An 18,406-nucleotide genomic window follows, 5' to 3' on the forward strand; every position below is an offset into this window, starting at 1 on the left:
CGAGAAGCAGTTGGGATGTGAAGTGGTATGAACATGTTTGGTTGCGGTTATACGTTATAACTTTTCGGTTTCCAATCCAACTCCCTATCCTAGGCATTGAATCGAACTTCCAATTCTGTCATTCCTCCCTCGAACCCCGAAATCATGCCTACAAATCTTGAACTAGAGTGTATCCCCCTTTTCTGCGCTGCCTTGTGCTTCTCCAGCGTTAGTGGAAGTTGGTGTCTTGTCGATCTTGTTGCCAGGATTGAGCAGTGTCGTTTTCTCCTCCGTCTGCCTTTGCGTGTTTGTCTCAGTCGGTGGCAGGACAGACGACGACGACGAAGGGCCTGGTGTAGCTTCCCTGCTGAGCGGATCTGCCTTTTCTGCTGTTGGGGTGGGCAGTTCTGATGCCCCCGGTGCGTGAAATGCATCTGGTGCTTGAACTTCTTTTTGTGTCAACGGCTCATTGGCCATCAGAGACTCCTCGACTGCCAGCTTGGCTTGGTGCATGTCTTTTGCATCATCCGTACCGTCCGTTTGACTGTCTGCTACTGGGAAATAAGCGGCTTTGAAGACGTCTTCCGGCGAAATAGCTTCTACCCCCAGCGTGCTCGATATTTGCTGTCCAACCTTTAAAGCTCCATCGTGTTCCCAAACGGTCCATGGTTTCTGCATCTGCCAGTTTCTCGCATCTGCCTTGTCTTCCTGGCCCTCCGCAGCTGCCAACTCTGTGGTCGTAGGAGCCGCTGGCTTGCGTCTCACCGGACCTTTAGCACGACCCTTTCTCGCATCAGCTAAAGGAGCTTTCTCCTCCTCTACCTCTGGCTCTACCTTTTCTTGAGGCTTGGGGCCTTGCGGACCAAGCTTCAACCGTGAATCTAGATCAGACAGAAAGCCAGCTTTCAATGAAGCAATCTTGCCTCCTGCAGGCCGTGCAGGAACCGCAGGTTTCGGTTTCGGCGCTGGAGGCGGAGAAGTCAATTCCTTAGTAATTGCTCCATCACTGCCCACAGAAGATATTGATGTGGTCTTGGACAATGACACACTCTCTGAGGAGTCGCGGCCAACAGGTTTAGCTGGGCGTACTGGAACTTGCGGTTTTGGCCGTTCAGGCAGTATTGGACCCTTTCGAGTCTCAGTTGGAGATGGCTGCTTTGCCTCAATGGCTGAAGGCCTTGACGGGACGATCGGAACCTGCGCATCGGCAGGAGGGACTTGATGAACCCTTCTTGGTGGGCGAACCGGGATAGATGGTGGAGCTTGGCCTAGGTCCGCGGACGGCGGCGATACCTTGCTTTTATTGGGTCTTGGGGGGATATGAGGCTTGGCAGCGGCTGCACCAGCAGTTGCCCCATCTCGAGCTTGTTCTCCTGCAATGATGCCTTCTTTTGGTGCTCCAGAAGTTTGGACTACTGCACCAGCTTCCAGACCTTCGTCCGGGGGGCTTTTGGGATCGCTGACCTGTGAGTCTCCCACTGTGGTCTCAAGGCGAGCGCTATCCGGCGAGTCTTCCCAAATATCTCTACTCGGAAATCTTTGTGCTAACCCAGGCCTGTGCATCTCTTGACGGAGATGAGGCTTGAAGTTTGACTTGGCTAGTCTCTCTTCTCTAGATATCAACTTCGCTTTCTCCTCTTCGCTGACCTCGCCTTTGCGAGCACTCTCTTGCTCAGGCGTCTCAAAAACTGTAGCAGGCGCCTTGTCAAATGGATCAGACTGCTCATTGGATGGCTCGGGGGTCTCCACGGTAGCTTGGAGCTGCAGACTGTTTGGTGTGTCTTCCCAGATATCCTTACTAGGAAATCTTTTCATTTGTTCGCGGAGCTTGAGACGTTCGGCTGCAGTGACTGGTCTCTTATTTCCTTCTTCATCAGGAAAGAGGGGCTCGTATTCATCGACATCTTCCAATGGTGTATGCATGTTTTCACGGTCCTCATCGTGAATTGAGAATCTTGACAGAGTTGGAAGTGAATAAATACTACCAGGCCGACTCGTTGGTCTGCTGTTGGACGCGCTACCAGAGCGACTACCGATCTTAAATCCACTTTGGTATTCCGAGTCGACACCAGAATAGTAGTTGCTGCCTCTTCGTTCTTGGGCCGGAGAAACAGCAGGCTGCTGGTATTCTGCCTCGGGTGTCTTGGCGACTTCGTCCGAGGCGAGTATGGGCACGCCGTGGCCTCGCTCTTCAATAAAGCCGCCTACGGCTTCAGTGTTGCCTCCACGCGGTCCAAGATCCACTGTGGGCGGATCATAGCCGTTTCCATGGATCTTGCTCTTTCGGACGGTCGGTGGAGAAACGTAGAGTTCGTCGTCTTCTGTCTCACTCTCCAAAGCATGCTCTGACGAGAGACGGTGAGAAGCATGGGAATCCTTCTTCTCGAGTCCGTAGCTAGTTTCGGCATCGACAGGGAAGCTTTGTTTACGAAGAGGTGACTCGACGTGTGGTTGTGAGTGGTTTGAGTGCAATGGTCTATGGAAGGTCGCAGACGCCGGGGTGTTCAGACGAGAGGCATATTCTTCTGAAGCGATATACCCAATTTGCTCATTTGGCAATCCAGGCGTATTAGGTCCAGATCCTTGGCGAAATTTACGTTAGCTAAGCGTCAATCAGACCATTCTTGAGCTTGCTTACTTGAAGTTTCCCGGACCAGCTTATTGAGATCGTCACTGCTGAGAGCCCATTCGCCTCTACCACCACCAATACCCGGCCCATACTGTCCATGCTCTTCCTTTTCAAGGGCCTCAGGATGCTTCTCGTACCAGGACCTCTCGAACTGATCCGTAGACGGAACACCATGGCCATGCATTCCGTAGCTTCCGGGAGGTAAGATTTCTCTGCCGCTGGGCGTTCTACGATGATGCCTAGAAGGCTTCTGCATACCAGAGTTATGGAATCCGACAGCAGTGGGGAACTGTTGCTGGAAAGGAGACGGAGACGGTGCCTGAACATCTCCGGCATCTGGGTACATAGGCACCCGCTGCCCGATCTCAGGAATGCCACGATCATCCTCGGCTTGTGCAGAACCAGGACGTTCGGTGGATGCGGAAGATGCTGTGCGGAAGCTCACTCTAGGTTTCAGCACACGGTCCTGAGGATCCTTGTCGTCGACTAAAGGAAGCGCTTTCCCAATGCCTGCTGCAGCTGCTTGAGTTGAGTCAGTACGAGTGACCGTTGAGACCCTAGCTTTGGCCGTAGAGTTGGAGAAGGATGGCCTTGGGGCATGTAAAGGCAAATCACTGCCGACATTTCTTGTCTCTTGCGGCTCATTACCGCTGCCTTCTGGCTCGGCCGCTGCAGACTCGTCTTTGTACTTGATTTCTGCGTATTCGTTTCCTTCTTGCCCGATCGATGGCAAAGAGACACTTGGCGGACGTTGCGGAAGGTCCAAATTGGAAATGGAGGCGTTTTGGGTGTATGTGGCCCCACTCTTGTTCCCGAGGCTCATGCCCAGAGGAGGCTCATGGAAAGGAGACCGGGCGAAACTGTCCCGGTTTGGCGATTGGGAACGTTCCAAGGTTCGACGTTCTCCCGGCCGTGGGGGGATTTGGGGGATATCCGGCGCAGCCATATTGGGATGCTGCTGCTGCGAGCGAGCGGGACGAGGAGGTACCTGTGGGACGGACATGATTCTCTAGTTGGCCTCGAGGATAATGAAGGATAGCAGGTATCCGTTGGCGTTGACTCTGTGAATGCTTGGTTAGTCGCCAGCGTGACGTGCCAAATACTGGATATCAGCTGCTTAAGATCAAAAGCAATGACGCAATTTGGTAGCATGCATGCATCAGAGGGAAAAGGGGATAATGGGACAATGCAGGAAGGGTTTGATAACGACTTTATTAAGTATCAAAACATATTCATCCCCTGCATATGTACATTCTTTCACAGGTTGAGGGGCTTCCCCTCTTGTTGTCCATCGATGGAGCATTTAAAGGAGGAGGAGGCAGAGCAAGGTTTTGCAGTTCGACTCACTTCTTCTCTAGGTAGCGTAAGCAATGGATGATGGTATTTGAAAGAGAAGAGAAGAGGTTGAGAAGATGCAGAAAATGGAAGATGCAGCTTTCTGCTCAAGTGTGGGGGTGGTCCAATCCTTTAACAGGGCAGACGGCAGAGATGAGAATGATTGGCGCCAAGGATGTCTCGGCAGCGGTTGCTTTCAAGGTTAAAGGAAGCAAAAGACGTGCTTAAGGCCAGCGTTTTCTTTCAGCTGTGCGCACCATGCGCGAATTCTTCCACCTCTCAGGTTGAATGGGATAGGTAGGTAGGTAGTATCTTACAGTAGTACTAGTAGGCAGATGTGAGGAACTGTTTGCGTCAATGGATAAGTACCTAGTCTACTACGAGTACTCGGTCAGGAGAGGTGCAGAGAACGGTGGAGCCGGTTGTGGGGCTCTGCAACTCACGTGTTTTTCAACGTCTTATTAGGTATTACTTTCCCCGCTGTGAGGACGCAACGGGTGCAAAACCGGGATGCGCGGCGGTGGAGTTACCCATCGATTTTGACTGGTCCTTCATGCATTCCCTTCGCTCCTTTAATTCACCTGGCGCTCCAAGGCTTTTCCCTGCAAAGCACACGCTTCAGGAGACCCGCTTAATCCGCTGTTTATGCAAGGATGAATCAATAAAAAGACAGTGTACTGGTACAAAGGACTGCTTCTCTTCCACAACGCCATGATACTGCGGTGACAATGGGGTCAACTCGCTCTTGGTGAATCGCTCCATCAACATGGCTTTTCCCTCATACCAAGACCTCCACTGCATCAATCTTCGGTACGGCTGCCTAACCTTAGTCCCAAAACCCTTAGACAATCATTTGTGCAACACCTTGTCCACCCAGCGTCTTGCTCCCCACGAACCCTTGCCCCTTGAGTCCAGCGATGAGATAGCAGGATGCCGCAAGCAGCAACACGAGTGCTGCCGCGATCAAGCTCGTGGGTCCTTCGATGATGCTAAGCCATTGAATCAAGCTCATGGTACCGTAGATAGCTGCACGCATGTAGTTGGTGGTGAACCGTCGGATGAAAGTGTCAAAGGTGGGTGAAGTCGGGCATATGCGAAGGAGCAGGGGTATTTCAACGAAGATGAGTGTGAGGCCCGAGCAGCTTTATATGTACAATCAGTAGGGTTCTCTCACAGGACGCATCAAAGTCACTTACAGGCATAGTATGCCGAATATGATGAGCAGGCCGGCATGAATAAGATGCGATATGCCAAGAGCAATGCAAAGGACTATGCACAGTACTCCCATCCTATCAAAACATCATCAGCAGCGATATTCGCGAATGTTCAGACACCATTTCTGCTTCTTCCAACGACGTTTTGCAAGCTCAGCCTTTACTGAGCGCTTTCGTAGTCGTCACCCATAGTTTCGAAGCCTGGAAGCTCTGAGTGACAGCGCCAAGGCTCGGCGCCTTTGATAGCCAACAACCAGTAACCCCCTCTTTCAAGCTTCTTCTAGAGTCGATGATGAACGCCTCTAGAACTCGTATAAAAGTCAATGAGAGAGAGGTATCGCTCACCATTGCCCATAGATGCCTGTGGCACGCAGTGTATTAGCAGAGCCCCGTGTCCAAGAGCTGTCGCGCTACTCACTGAAGTTGCGCGACCTCAGCTCTTCGGTGAGCGTCATCTTAGAACCTCCAGATTACTCTCGTCGTCTTGAAGGGCCTTTGTGCTCGCCAAACTTGGCTCAACAGGTGAGGGGATGAGCGCTCGCGCAATTGCTCTTTTGGCGGTTATGCGTTCAAGGTTGCTTCAAGGGAAGAAGTCTAACGATGGTCGACGGGCAGCAAGAGCTGCAAACTAAGGACGTTGTAGATATCGTTCAGTGAAGATAGCTTTTGGTCAATACTTGAGGTTCTTGGTCGTGGCTTCTCCAGAATTCAGATTGCTGACAATAAATGTCAAGGTTTCACTAAGGTAGCACGCGGGTGACAGAAAGCCTGGACACTAACCTGATATTAAGCTAGGAGATCAAGGGCCCCCCCATACAATTTCACACCCAAATTTCCCCCTCTTAGTCCATAAATGAGTGTGTAATTAGTATGCCTGAAAGGATCGTAGGCTGTTCTAGACGGTGATGGACGAAGGACGGCTATTAATGGAGAAACATGGTATTCCGCATAGAAATTTGGTGGGGGGCCGTAATCTCCATTTGGTTAGTGTCTAGGCTTTCTGCCGCGTGGGTAGGTCTACGAATTAGCGCAGGGCTCAGAGATCTGCGACTGCCGCAGTTCTATGAGAGCGGCCGTATCCAACGATCATTGATTTTGGTAAAATAACGGAATGGGCAAGCTTTCTCTTCATTGAGAGTATGGTGTGCTGTTATCAACCGGTTTTCGGAGAAGGCAAAGTAGCAAGTTGTTGCCTGCAAGAGGCGACATGAGTCCCAGCCTCAGCGCCACGTCGTCACATCATGACAGCAATAGAGCAACCATTCGTATCAATTACAAGGAACATAATTGTGTATTTCACCCTCAGATTTTGGGAAAAGTACCCAAGTGCTTCTAAACTAAAGTACAAACTCCCGCTATGCTGCTCTACCTGCAACAAACAGCCGATATCTCGTGTTGCCCAGGAGATGTTTATCATCTTGAGGACATCCGCAAATCGCCCTTCCTCTCCACCCCATCGTATCGATTATCCACTAATAGATCAACCGAAAGGCGTCATTGAACACAAAATAGCTGCCCGAGCCGTCCGGAAGCAGTTGGAAGACTTGGGTGTAATTCATCGGCCGTTGCTCCTCGTCGACCTGTGAAACAGCCAATACGTCAGCTATTACCACAGACAGCCACCAATAGAGCAAGGGCTTACTAGCAGTGCCCCAGTGACCATGACCAATATACCTCCGCTCTCGTTCGAGGGCTGTGCATCGAGGGTAGACACTTTATGGGCAACAGTCTTGAATGGCAGGCTCTTGGAGCCGCGTTAGCATATCGACGTGTTGTGTTTGGAGCGTGCTCCATACCGTTAGCTTCTCAATGATGCCAGCCACGCCCTGGATAGCTGATGTTTCAAATGTGAGCATAGAGTTGTCGCGCTTCTCAGGCACTCGTTCAGTAAATCGGAGTCTAGAGTTTCGAGGTGGCTACGAACGTAGAGGGCAGCCAGGTTCTTGCGGTCCTGATCAAAGGTGTTGTAGTAGAATTCCGTGAATTGCTCTGCATGTTGCTTAGTCCATCTCGGCTTGCTCAATATCGTATTCGAGAGGCGGAGCTATGCAGCGGTGTATCACACTTACGAGCGATAGCGTTGAAGTCTAAGAGGAGGTGTTAGCAGGGAGGTGGGAAGCAGCACCGTTGCACTGCCTTGGGCGCGGTGGCTAGAGCAGGCGGAAGAAAAGAGCTTGCTTACCTCCCATTTTGTGAGGTCTTGGGCTGTTGGTCTATCGGATATGGACTTCGAGTCTTGTAACTCGCAATGGAGGTTCGTCCGTAGACAGTTCACGCGATGGGTTCGTCTTTGATGGGCTGTTGGAGAGACATGACCAAATGAGTAGGGATCTGGGATGCCAAGCCCGCGGCAAAGCCCCACGCTTGAGAAGCTCTCAAACTGTCTTTCGATTTTTACATCTCCACAAAAACATCAGATCACCCTCTGGGTTTCATGTACAACGGACTGACACCGAAATGATTGCTGCTATCTTAAATAAATCTTGTGGGCGAAGTCATAAGGCCGCATACCGCCGGCCATTGAGCGTGGTAATTGGTAGGTCTTCTTCCATGATTCGATTTTCATTTCTACCGTGATGACTCCTACTTCTAAACGATAACTTCTGATATCTCATGAAGTAACAAAACAATATTCAAGCTCAACAGTCTGATCCTGCATTCAATGTCCCTACTGCACGCACACGTTCGCGGAATGACCAGTAGCTAATACTTTGAGCCCTGCATCAGGAATTAACCCCATTTGAAGCTCGCGACGATCCCATCGATCGACCCATTGTCAAAGTTAGAGCGACCGAAAGCTCTTTTTCAGATCATGTTGTTCCGGAGCACGGTCGACGGTTTCAAGAAGAAGCCATGCTTATCTGTATATCTTCATGCGTGGATTGAGAGTATAGGGCGCAAGGTAACATTTATTTGCGCGTGGGGACGGCAGGTAAGTTGCCCAGGAAAGTGGCAACCCACCCCTTGTAGTGTTTGCATATACCAACGGCAGTTAATGTTTTCTGATATCCAAAGAGGTTCATGCCGACCCCTGACTATCCTAGCAATGCACTTGACGGATTCCGAGATGTTTCCTGCGAGCCTGTAACACTAGTATCGGGTTTCTCGTTCCATCAATCTTCTATCTGGGTGACATGGAAACACCCATATGTGCCGGTTCAGTTTGCATACATTGTGAAATCGGCTTCGTCTTACAGCTTTGGCAACAACTTGCCTTCTCCTTCGACACCTAAATGTCTTGCTGCTTTCGCTGCTTCCATCCTCTCTTTAACCTCTCCATCACTAAGTCTACATATATTTTCTATGTCGACCTCTTTCTCCTTTCCTGTCTTTGCTTCAATCCACAGCCCTCTTGTTCTTGAATTTTCTCCCTTCACGGCGTCCTGACAGAATGCTCCCCAATTTTGGTAGGCTTTTTTGCTCATCGAACTCCCCAACAGTATTAGAGCGAAGCAATGGGGCATAGCTTCCCACTGCTCCGAGACAACTGTCACACCCTGCTTCGCCGCCTTTGACGCTACAACCTGCACCTCATCCGCCAACATTTCCTCGCCGTAAGAAAACCACAGCGGACAACTACCGGTCCAATCTTTCGCTGTCAGCGGAGACACCAGAGGATGAGATAAAATGCTGGTATCCGAGTATAGGTCCCCTCTTGGTGGATCCGTAGGCCAAGCTTCGCAGTGTGGGAACGTAGATGCGTATTCTCGACTGAAGGGTGGGGGAAGATAGTCGTAACGGGCGTTCGCTGTCACGGAGGGCATAGACCGTGTAATGTCTAGCCATGCAGCCATGGTCGAGCACGCTGCTGGCAGAGGCAGAGGTAAATCAATGGTGTGGTTGTGGAAAAGTATTGATTTTGTTGTGGAGCGATTTATTTGGAGGAGTAGCTGTACGAGGGAGACACAGATATTGCCACCTGCAGAGTCGCCTGCTAAGACTATGTGGGGTGCTGGGACAGGGGAATGGAATGACTCTGCTGAAGGAGGGTAAAGTAAAGAGAGGTAGGCTATCAAAGCGTCGAGGAGGGCGGCGGGGAAAGGATTTTGAGGAGCAAGACGATAGCGGACAGAGAGGACGCGGCCATTGGTCAAGTGAGCGAGGTGGGAGGTGGTGGCCCGATGAGTAGAAGGGTCCATCATGAAAAACGCACCACCATGAAAGTAGAGTAACGTCACGTCACTTCTTACTTCTGACATGAGTTTTGAGTAGTGTTGGCGTTCGGAAAGGTCAGGCCGTTGGCGATGATTGTCAACGTTAGCACGGTAGCCGGTCCACTCTACCTCAACAGCAGCCATGACAGCAGGTGTATATCTCTCGCCCGGCTCTTTCAAATCTTCTACGGCTTGATGAAGGATTCTGAGAACATGGTCTTGTTCTGGAGCTGGAAATGTAGTTTTCGATATCCACATCTTCCCTTTTATTCCTGGGTCGTGCAAGGACGTCCTCTGCTGCTCCGAGATTGGCGTAGGGTGGGAGGAATTGAGCATAGATCGCAATGTCTTGACAATAAGCTCGGTTTTGAGATCCCATTTCGTGGCAGTTTGAGGAATCCGGAGGGAATGCCAGATTGCGATTTGGAGCATGAGAGGGACTTTGGGAAGGATGAGGCGGGCTATCGCTGCGGGGCTCGATAGGTCCATGGTGCAGGCGCTATGCTATGTAACAGTGGGGCTAAAAAGCAGAAGCGACTGGCAAGGATGGGTATAGTGTGCAAGTCAAAGAAAAAAGAAACCCGTAGAGAAACTTCAGAGCGGTACTCACTGAACTATATGGTTTTGTCTCAAGCCAGATGGTCATGAACTCATGAGTAAAGTCCACTTATCTCCGTATATGTGCGAAGCTCGGCATCTCACTAGCGTCTGGCTTAGAGCCCGAATCTAGAGATGCAGGGACTTCTGCAAGTGCCCGGGAATCGGTTACCATCAGGTAAAGTACGGGTCCTTGAAATACCGGTATGTCGAAAGCAATGGGAATAGCATCCGAAGTATAATCCATGTTGATTTCTCTTAATTGGAAAGCTTGCTTTCTCAGCGAGCCAAAACTTCAGTAACCAATCAGATCCTTCAAATTTGCTCCCCGGTGCTAAAACTCACCTTATCTCTTCATCTCTACTCGTACAATCCAGAAGTGAGTTCTTTGATAGAGCGAGGACACCAATAAATCCTTCCACTTAGCCGAATGTCGGTTAATCTATTGGTGTCCTTAATTTACTCTATCAAAGAACTCACTTCTGGATTATACGAGTACGGAGGTCTGCACCAAAAGTCGTAGGCAGCGCTAGTGTAAGCCCTAACCCTACTTTCGGAAGAGAGCCCTATAGCTGGAGACCTAAGACTTTCTTTTTGCAAGCGGATAATTTCAACTTTAGGTGTCTTCTTTGGGTGCGATACGGGCACTGAGCCTAGACTTAACCCCACATCGAGGCTGGGGTTCCTTCACCTGGGTGTAATCCCAAAGCATCGCCCGGGGCGTTATCCGGTCTTGGCTTGGGAGTCTTGGTAAAAGACGTACCGTCCCAAAGAGAAAGCTGGAAAAAGCAACTTCAAAATCTTTAAATCTATCTTTTTTGGTTCCTTTCCTCACCTCTATTAGAAAATAAAAATAAATTCTTATAAACTTATAGACTAAACTATGCGCTTTCCAATGTTATAGCGTAGATGAAATTTGATAAAGTGTACGTAAAGATGTACTAAGAGTAAGGAAATATGAGTGGACTCTTTTTACACTATCGAGCTTGTGAGAAGGGCTCCCGGAGGGCCTGGAGGGTTTCGGGGGGCTCCCCCAAAGAACCACTCAAATACTTCGAAGCACGCGAATCATTCGGGGGCTCTCTGAGAGCTCTCCGGGGAATGCTTATTCTTGCCATGCCCTAATAGTACCTCAATATGGCTCAACAGGGTGGAATTTGAATGTCTCTCCCTATAAACTCTTCTGCTTGAATTCGAATGGCTTCCACGCTCCAAACGTTTATACAACATTTTGAAAAGAAAACGTTGATTGTGTGGTCTTCCAGCAAATTCAAATAGTGCACCTAGTTTGAGTGTGGGTGCTATCTTGGACCTAAAGATTTTTCGTAAGGATCATTTGATGTATGGTGTCAATTCTTGCAGATCCGTGATGCGCGGTACTGGTCCAGAATTCTCCTGTCTATTTTGAGCATTTCGATCCAGCAGGAGCCCCTCCCATCCAGCTTGTTTTGCCGCGTAGTAATCATTTTGTAGATCGTCGCCAATGTGCAGAAGTCGCTCTTGTCCGGGCACCATCTGCTTCGTGGTATCAAATATATCAGAATCAGGCTTCTCAAAACCGACGTCGTAGCTCAGCATGACAAAGTTGATGTCATCCTCTGCGTTGAAGGAGGCCTGGAAGTCAGTTCCGTGTCTCCACAAGCCGACCTGCAAGCCCAAGCTTGAGAGGATGGACGGCACACGGTCGTCCGAGTTCGTGATGACGCCAATGATAGGCTTAGACCAAACGAAGTCTCCATGTGAGGCTACTTTTATCTGCCTTAAGGATTTGAAGAAGGGCAGAACGTCGGGATACAACGTGTATCCTGCTGCAGAGCTGAAGTGAGTCAACAGGTCCGGTACAAGTCGTTCAGGCAGGCTGTTCTCAGAGTTGAAAGGACGAAATGTGGCGTTAATGATCTGTAAATTGCCAGGTTTCTTAGGAAATCTCTACTCAGGAAGATGGACATGAGATATTGGTTTCACATTGCCTTGCAGGCAAGCAACACACACACTAAGACAAGCCCATTTTCCCAAGAGAACCTTCTGTTGGATACTTCGACTTCGAGGGAGAATGGCCTCAAGATAACGAACAAAACGTTGTGGAAATTGATTTGAATGGTTGACAGCCCAAGTCTAATTGAAACATATAGCACGCATCTCGTGTAATAGAATTATAGAAAAACATCTTACGTTGGACCACCATTGAGAAGGACTCATCCCCACGGTCTTTCCATAATTAGGAAATCGACCTGCCTCTGATTTGAATGCTAGATCGTGCAGAAGATTAGCATGCTATGGATCTTGGAGCAAAATCCCGGTGCCTAAAGATTTTGAGGCCTTACCAGCTCGAAAACTCGATTCTATCTGATCATTAGTAAAGCCAGACAGCCCATGTTTTCGGGCAACTTCGGCCTGATGAAGACGTGGGAATCAGCGTTGCCTTTCACATCACACAGTTTCGAACAGTAAGATCAGGCCAGCGAGCACAACCGGGGGGAAAGAGCCATTGCCGTGTCCAAGGCAGGTCTCACGAATTAGATCGAAATGCCGAGAAACAGTCAGAAACGTACATACATATTGCTTGCCGATGGTTTCTCGGGGAGTGAAGAGAGTGCCGAAAGCATCAAAAGTCAAGAGTAGGCGCTTGTATCTGGACATTATTTTGAGTACCGTACGAGTACCTATCCTTTCCTGCCTTATCTGGATTCCTTCAATGTTTATTATTCTTCACTTGACTCGGCATACTATTGATCGTCCCCGGTGTTCGGCAAAGACCCGAGAAAGCTTAGCACAGTCGCAAGCAATGAAAAGCGGAGTGAAAATCTCGGGGTGGAGAAAATCCGAAGATTGTTGAGCTCCTACTCAAGTACCAAGTAGACCGTATTTATCCTTATTACAGGTCATTGAGACCCGAGTAGAAAGGGGAAACAGCTCAGCTGTGCGCATATTGCATTGGAACTGTCTTTATACATCATTCCCTCAGTACTCTAGTCTTCTCACACCCCTTTTCCATCTGTTTACTTCCTCACGCGACTTCCAACTTTCTGCCCTGCAGCCTGACTACGTCCAATATGGCATCTCGACCCCAGAACATTGGCATCAAGGCCATCGAAATCTACTTCCCGAGCCAGGTAGGTCTCCAATGCTTCTGCCCTATTTTTCATTCCATCCTACTCTCACATAAGGGATTTTACTGATTCGAATGTATAGTGTGTCGACCAGGCTGAGCTGGAAAAGTTCGATGGCGTTAGCCAAGGGAAATACACAATCGGTCTTGGACAGACCAAAATGAGCTTCTGCGATGATCGAGAAGGTAAACATAAATAATACAGGGTTTCAAAGTACCCTCAAGCTGACCGAGACATCATGCAGACATCTACTCCTTCGCCCTGACAACAGTTTCAACCCTTCTCCGCAAATACTCCATAGATCCCAAGTCCATCGGCCGCCTAGAGGTCGGCACAGAGACGCTTCTTGACAAATCCAAATCGGTCAAGTCAGTCCTTATGCAACTGTTCCAAGATGTCGGCAACACCAACATTGAAGGAGTGGACACTGTCAACGCTTGTTATGGGGGCACTAACGCGCTTTTCAACGCCATCAACTGGGTAGAATCCTCTGCGTGGGATGGACGCGACGCTATCGTTTGCGCTGGAGATATCGCTCTCTACAAGAAGGGAAACGCTCGTCCTACAGGTGGTGCCGGCTGTGTTGCTATGCTAGTAGGTCCTGATGCGCCTCTTGCCTTCGAGCCAGGCAAGCGGGGTACCTACATGCAGCATGCGTACGACTTCTACAAGCCAGATCTGACCTCCGAGTATCCCGTTGTGGATGGCCACTTCTCCGTCAGTTGTTACACTGAAGCAGTGGACGCTTGCTACAAGGCGTACAACGAACGCGAAGCGTCTTTACAAAAGAGCGGGATTGCAAACGGAGTCCATAACACACCAGAAGATGTCACCCCACTTGACCGTTTCGACCATGTGCTTTTCCATTCTCCAACGTGTAAGCTGGTTGCTAAATCCTACGCCCGTTTGCTTTACAACGATTACCGAGTCAATCCGGAAAATCCAACGTTCGAGTCAGTGCCGAAGGAGCTTCGAGACTTGAGCTATGAGGAATCGCTGACCGACAAGACCGTTGAGAAAACTTTCATGGCTCTTAGCAAGAAGAAGTTCCAGACGAGAGTGCAGCCTGGTGTTCAAGTGCCTACGATGTGCGGCAACATGTACTGTGCTAGCGTTTACGGTTCTCTGGTCGCTCTACTGAGCAACGCACCTCGCGAGGGGTTCACAGGCAGACGCGTTGGTATTTTCAGTTACGGAAGCGGCCTGGCTAGCTCTTTCTTCAGCTTGAAGGTTGTAGGGGACATCAGCCCCATGGTTAAGCAGCTCAACTTGCATGAGAGGTTAGATGCAAGAAGGACGGTGCCCCCTGAGACGTATGATGAGGTGAGCCATCATTCATTAGGCGGGTGAGAACGTACTTGCTGACGATGTACTAGATGTGCCTACTTCGAGAAAAGGCACATCTGCAAAAGGGCTACACGCCCAAGGGCAACCCCGAGACCATTACCAAGGGGACCTATTATTTGACCGAAGTCGATGAGATGTTCAAGCGAAAATACGAAATCAAAGCCTAGGCCTACATTGCAAGAAGGAGTGAAACGTTGGAGGATAGCAATACTCCCTGGAGCGATCATTCCCCAGCTGTCATCTACGGGCTCATCTCCAGCGTTGGGCCAGCAGCTACTGTATCTTTCAACAAGGCATGGGCGGAAACCTGACAAAGTGCTGGTTTTCGAAACAATCAATCCCCCTGGTGCCCGTAACAGAAGCACTATCATATCATCCGGTACTTTACATAAGGCTGTAATATTGTGGAATGACTGGCTGTCCCAGAGCCGGTCAGTACCATACCTTAGACGTAAGACCTTGCACGCCATTGTGCATCCAGGATAACCCTGATTCTCGAGCGCCAAGCTGCATTAAATCCTTGAACACGGGCAGAGACCTGGTATATTATCCTCGCCGCAGAACCGTATACGGTACTTCCATCTTAGCCTGATCAAGTCATTACCTGATCAAGTCATTAGGACACGCAAACGTCCGTACTATGTTGGTGAGTTGATCGCGATACTAGAGAACTATTTTACAGTCCAATACCTTCGACGGTACGGAGTGTCAAGTCTGTAACTGGAAGATTTCGGACCATGTTTATCCGCGAACCTGTGACTATATCGTATGTATGATAGATAGTATGTACAAAATGAGCAAGGAATAGCCTGTGTATGAAGACATTTATAGACGCATGCGAATCGTGGCAGATACCGGTCGATGATCAATGGATCGGAAAACAAATCGCCATCCACGTGCAATTTGACATCACAAAAGAGAGGCTTTGGTCCACCTGTTTCTCTTTTTCTCTGGTTTTTGTAGTTTATTTTTTTGTATTAGATTATGGTGTTTTTTTTTATTAGGGTTTTTTTTGATTTAATGTTTTTTTTTTTATTTGGATGTTTTCAGGGGCTTTTTTGTCTTTGGTATTTTCCGTTGAAGCGCCAAGCCAAGCCAAGCCTTGACCGGCCGAACGCACCTCCTGGCCCGATCAGTTGTCCACAATTCCATCTTCAACCACCACGATTCCAGAAGTTGGCCGCCGCAAACGAGAGCGGAGTTGAGAAGAGGAGAGAGTTGAGAATGCATTGACGTCGACAGAGATTGATTGGCGCCGCTGTTGATTCCGAGGCTGGTGTCCAAACTTGCGCAGAACGGAGATTCTCCCAATGGCGAACCAGGCCGACCGACGTTCAATGCTCGAGATACCATCACGAGCCCGTGGATCTGTCCGTTCCTCGCATACAGACGTGTTCAGCGATGAATTTGCCCTGGAGCCATATGAAGTGACCGATGGCCATTACGAAACCCCTACGGATCGTGATGATGGTCATGACGGCACTTCACTTTTCGTTCCGTCCAGGCGATCATCGTATAGACAACAATCCTTCGAATCGCGAACACGGCGAAGCAGAGGGTCACAGCGAAGTGAAACGAGCAGTTCAGTTGCACCTACAGTTGATGATCATGCCTCACGAGTCTCTCATGGACCTCGCAGTGTCACGTCCGTTTCAGACCTCGGAAGTTTTACTCCAGCACTACAAAGATCAACAAGGACCACACCGATGTCTGACTTCTCTCGCGCACAAAGTCCTTATCGGGGAGCAATGGGACCTAGCCACCCGTATGGAATGTATCCGCAGGACATCGGATTGACACGAACTCCAAGCATAGCAACAACGTCAACGATAAGACAACCAGAGAGATCTTACTCCGGACCTAGTGGACCTACACAACCCTACGGCATGTACCCGCAAAACACTGTCCCGGAGGATGAGCAAATTCCTGTTGCTGGCTTTCCGGGCATGGATCAGGATTATCAGCGACATCTTGGACCTGATCGAGAAGATGTTGACGACCTTATAGGCCCGGATGGCTATGCAGAGCAACTCCCTCCCTATACTCGATTCGCCAACGGCATACCACCTAAGTACACGTCAGGAATGGGGAGTGTTAGGAGAAGTGGCGTACCGCCAAATTACATTTCCGAAAGCGGGAGTATCAGGAGAAGCGCTGTGCCAGCTGCACCAGAAGACTCACAGGAGACATTGCATAGCACCAGGCACCATCTGAATAGCTCAAGAGACAACGCAAGCTCCACAAATCCTTTCGGTGACAGCTCCACGCAATTAAATTCGACTGCTGCTATTTCCGCCATTCCAAAAGACGAAGGTGGGAGCTTCAAGGAAAGAGTCCGAGAAAAGAGCAAGAGCAGAGTTCGAGTCTGCTGCGGCGTAATCCCATGTTGGCTTTTATTTGTCATGTCAGTGGTCGTGATCCTCGCGGTCATACTGGGAGGAGGAATTGGGGGTATGATAGCCCATAAGCACATCGAAGAAGCCACAAGATACAATGAGCCAGAAGCCGCACATACTGTCACAGCCTCAGCAAGCTCAGCGTAGGATATACCAAATTACTCAATTTCTACAATCGCTAACTTGCTCAAGCAGTGCACCGACTGCCACAGTCACGGCGACCATGATGCCGAGCCTGCCGGATGCAGTACCGCTTGCTTCCACCCCAGCCAACCTTCCAGCTCTTCCAACTGGCACCTTTGCTGTTTCTCTGACCAATTCCGTCTCTAACACGAACTCATGCCTGACCAACAGTGCTCAAAGCTGTGCTTGGGACTGCGCAACGGGCGCCAATCTAAGTATGGTAGTGACCATGGCAGCCTCGAATGCTCCAATAATATCTCTATCATATGAGACGCCCTCTGACGGTTACGTGCGTTATGGCTCCCAGCCTCCGCAACTCAAGCAACCAGCCAACTTGGTGCTCATGAAAGACAAAGACGACTTCAACAAGGGCCCTGCGTATGTTTTTCAGCAACAGTACGACAAGGTTGTCATTGTCCACGAAGGAGATATACCCGGTGGAATACCAAACGCGAAGCGGTCGCTTCTCAAGCGTTGGTTCTCCGACAAAGGACTTGAAAACCACGGAAGCTTGATAGGACGGCAAGACGATGATGAATGGACGAGTGACTCAATTGCAAAACCAGTCGACAGGCCTTGGTTCTGTTACTGGAACAATACGATCCTTGAAGGTTTCATCTTCGTTACTCAGGACGCGAGCGCCAGTGCATCGAATGCGTCTCCCAGCGCAGCAGCATCGAGCTCAGGGTCTTCTCAATTCCCGGGATCACGGTTCAAACGTCAAAGTCCTACAAGTCCAGCATCCTATCCCAAGTCTGTGAAGATCGAAGAGCGCCGCCCACTAAACCCTAGTCAGCCATATTGCAAACAGATGCAGATCCTAAATACCTACCAACCGGGTCCTGTCATCAATCCGAGTACGCACCTGGTAAACACCGTTTACCTTTCCGAGACTGAAAGCCAAAGCCTCATTCAGAATCAGGCGATGCAGGGGATCACTGGTGGTCCACCTCTTTCAGCGCCTGCTGCTTCACCATCGGGTTTTCCCAAAAGAGGGGAGCCATGGACAAGAGATTTACACCTCCGAGTTCTTGTCAGTGCGGATGGATGGATGACTGACTAACGCTGGTGGACTATTCTTGCTTCATTGATTGTTTGGCATACTTTCTGGCCCCTCTACTTTTCGCTTCTTTGTGATTGGGTTAGGTTCGCGATGGTAGGGTACTGGGGGCGTTGAGAACATGATGTGGGTCATGAGGGTATCGCGGGTGGGATTATGAGCAAGGTGTTCCCACTGGAGTTCTATGATATTGTGTGTCGGCTTTGCATGTCTTCCTAGCTTTGCCACCATGTTAGCGTAGAGTAAATGTTGACGTATCAGTCGACTAACATAAATGGTCAGGGAAACATTATGACCAACAGTACGTCGGTGCAAGACTGCCCGAAAAATCTGCGTTGAAACACGCTCAAACTAGCACTCATGGTGCTGCTCGTACCGTCGTTATCCCCAATTTTGCTTCAG

The 18,406-nt window shown here is 49.6% G+C and overlaps 7 protein-coding genes across 7 annotated transcripts; 2 read left to right on the forward strand and 5 right to left on the reverse strand.

The window, feature by feature from the left end:
• Nucleotides 1-162: 162 nt before the first annotated feature.
• On the reverse strand, nucleotides 163-3,611 carry HO173_002960 (uncharacterized protein; the record flags this gene model as incomplete). Its single annotated transcript, XM_037304891.1, has 2 exons — nucleotides 163-2,561; nucleotides 2,618-3,611. The coding sequence occupies 2 exons, from the start codon at nucleotides 3,609-3,611 to the stop codon at nucleotides 163-165; spliced, it is 3,393 nt and encodes a 1,130-aa protein (XP_037168384.1).
• A 1,173-nt stretch (nucleotides 3,612-4,784) lies between these two features.
• HO173_002961 (uncharacterized protein) lies at nucleotides 4,785-5,612 on the reverse strand (the record flags this gene model as incomplete). The annotated part of the gene is made up of 4 exons (XM_037304892.1): nucleotides 4,785-5,085; nucleotides 5,140-5,232; nucleotides 5,503-5,518; nucleotides 5,576-5,612. The coding sequence occupies 4 exons, from the start codon at nucleotides 5,610-5,612 to the stop codon at nucleotides 4,785-4,787; spliced, it is 447 nt and encodes a 148-aa protein (XP_037168385.1).
• A 1,017-nt stretch (nucleotides 5,613-6,629) lies between these two features.
• HO173_002962 (uncharacterized protein) lies at nucleotides 6,630-7,346 on the reverse strand (the record flags this gene model as incomplete). Its single annotated transcript, XM_037304893.1, has 6 exons — nucleotides 6,630-6,737; nucleotides 6,800-6,901; nucleotides 6,954-7,025; nucleotides 7,082-7,146; nucleotides 7,227-7,244; nucleotides 7,340-7,346. The coding sequence occupies 6 exons, from the start codon at nucleotides 7,344-7,346 to the stop codon at nucleotides 6,630-6,632; spliced, it is 372 nt and encodes a 123-aa protein (XP_037168386.1).
• A 1,002-nt stretch (nucleotides 7,347-8,348) lies between these two features.
• HO173_002963 (uncharacterized protein) lies at nucleotides 8,349-9,800 on the reverse strand (the record flags this gene model as incomplete). The annotated part of the gene is made up of 1 exon (XM_037304894.1): nucleotides 8,349-9,800. One exon carries the CDS (start codon nucleotides 9,798-9,800, stop codon nucleotides 8,349-8,351), a length of 1,452 nt encoding a protein of 483 aa, XP_037168387.1.
• Nucleotides 9,801-11,240: 1,440 nt separating this feature from the next.
• Nucleotides 11,241-12,548, reverse strand: HO173_002964 (uncharacterized protein; the record flags this gene model as incomplete). Its single annotated transcript, XM_037304895.1, has 4 exons — nucleotides 11,241-11,807; nucleotides 12,081-12,157; nucleotides 12,233-12,302; nucleotides 12,465-12,548. The coding sequence occupies 4 exons, from the start codon at nucleotides 12,546-12,548 to the stop codon at nucleotides 11,241-11,243; spliced, it is 798 nt and encodes a 265-aa protein (XP_037168388.1).
• A 413-nt stretch (nucleotides 12,549-12,961) lies between these two features.
• On the forward strand, nucleotides 12,962-14,532 carry HO173_002965 (uncharacterized protein; the record flags this gene model as incomplete). Its single annotated transcript, XM_037304896.1, has 4 exons — nucleotides 12,962-13,021; nucleotides 13,101-13,203; nucleotides 13,263-14,341; nucleotides 14,395-14,532. The coding sequence occupies 4 exons, from the start codon at nucleotides 12,962-12,964 to the stop codon at nucleotides 14,530-14,532; spliced, it is 1,380 nt and encodes a 459-aa protein (XP_037168389.1).
• Nucleotides 14,533-15,675: 1,143 nt separating this feature from the next.
• Nucleotides 15,676-18,007, forward strand: HO173_002966 (uncharacterized protein; the record flags this gene model as incomplete). The annotated part of the gene is made up of 2 exons (XM_037304897.1): nucleotides 15,676-16,904; nucleotides 16,957-18,007. 2 exons carry the CDS (start codon nucleotides 15,676-15,678, stop codon nucleotides 18,005-18,007), a joined length of 2,280 nt encoding a protein of 759 aa, XP_037168390.1.
• Between the last annotated feature and the right edge of the window lie 399 nt (nucleotides 18,008-18,406).

Source organism: Letharia columbiana (assembly GCF_014066305.1).
Source record: "Letharia columbiana isolate WasteWater2 chromosome Unknown Sc0000006_s0, whole genome shotgun sequence".
NCBI lineage: Eukaryota > Fungi > Ascomycota > Lecanoromycetes > Lecanorales > Parmeliaceae > Letharia > Letharia columbiana.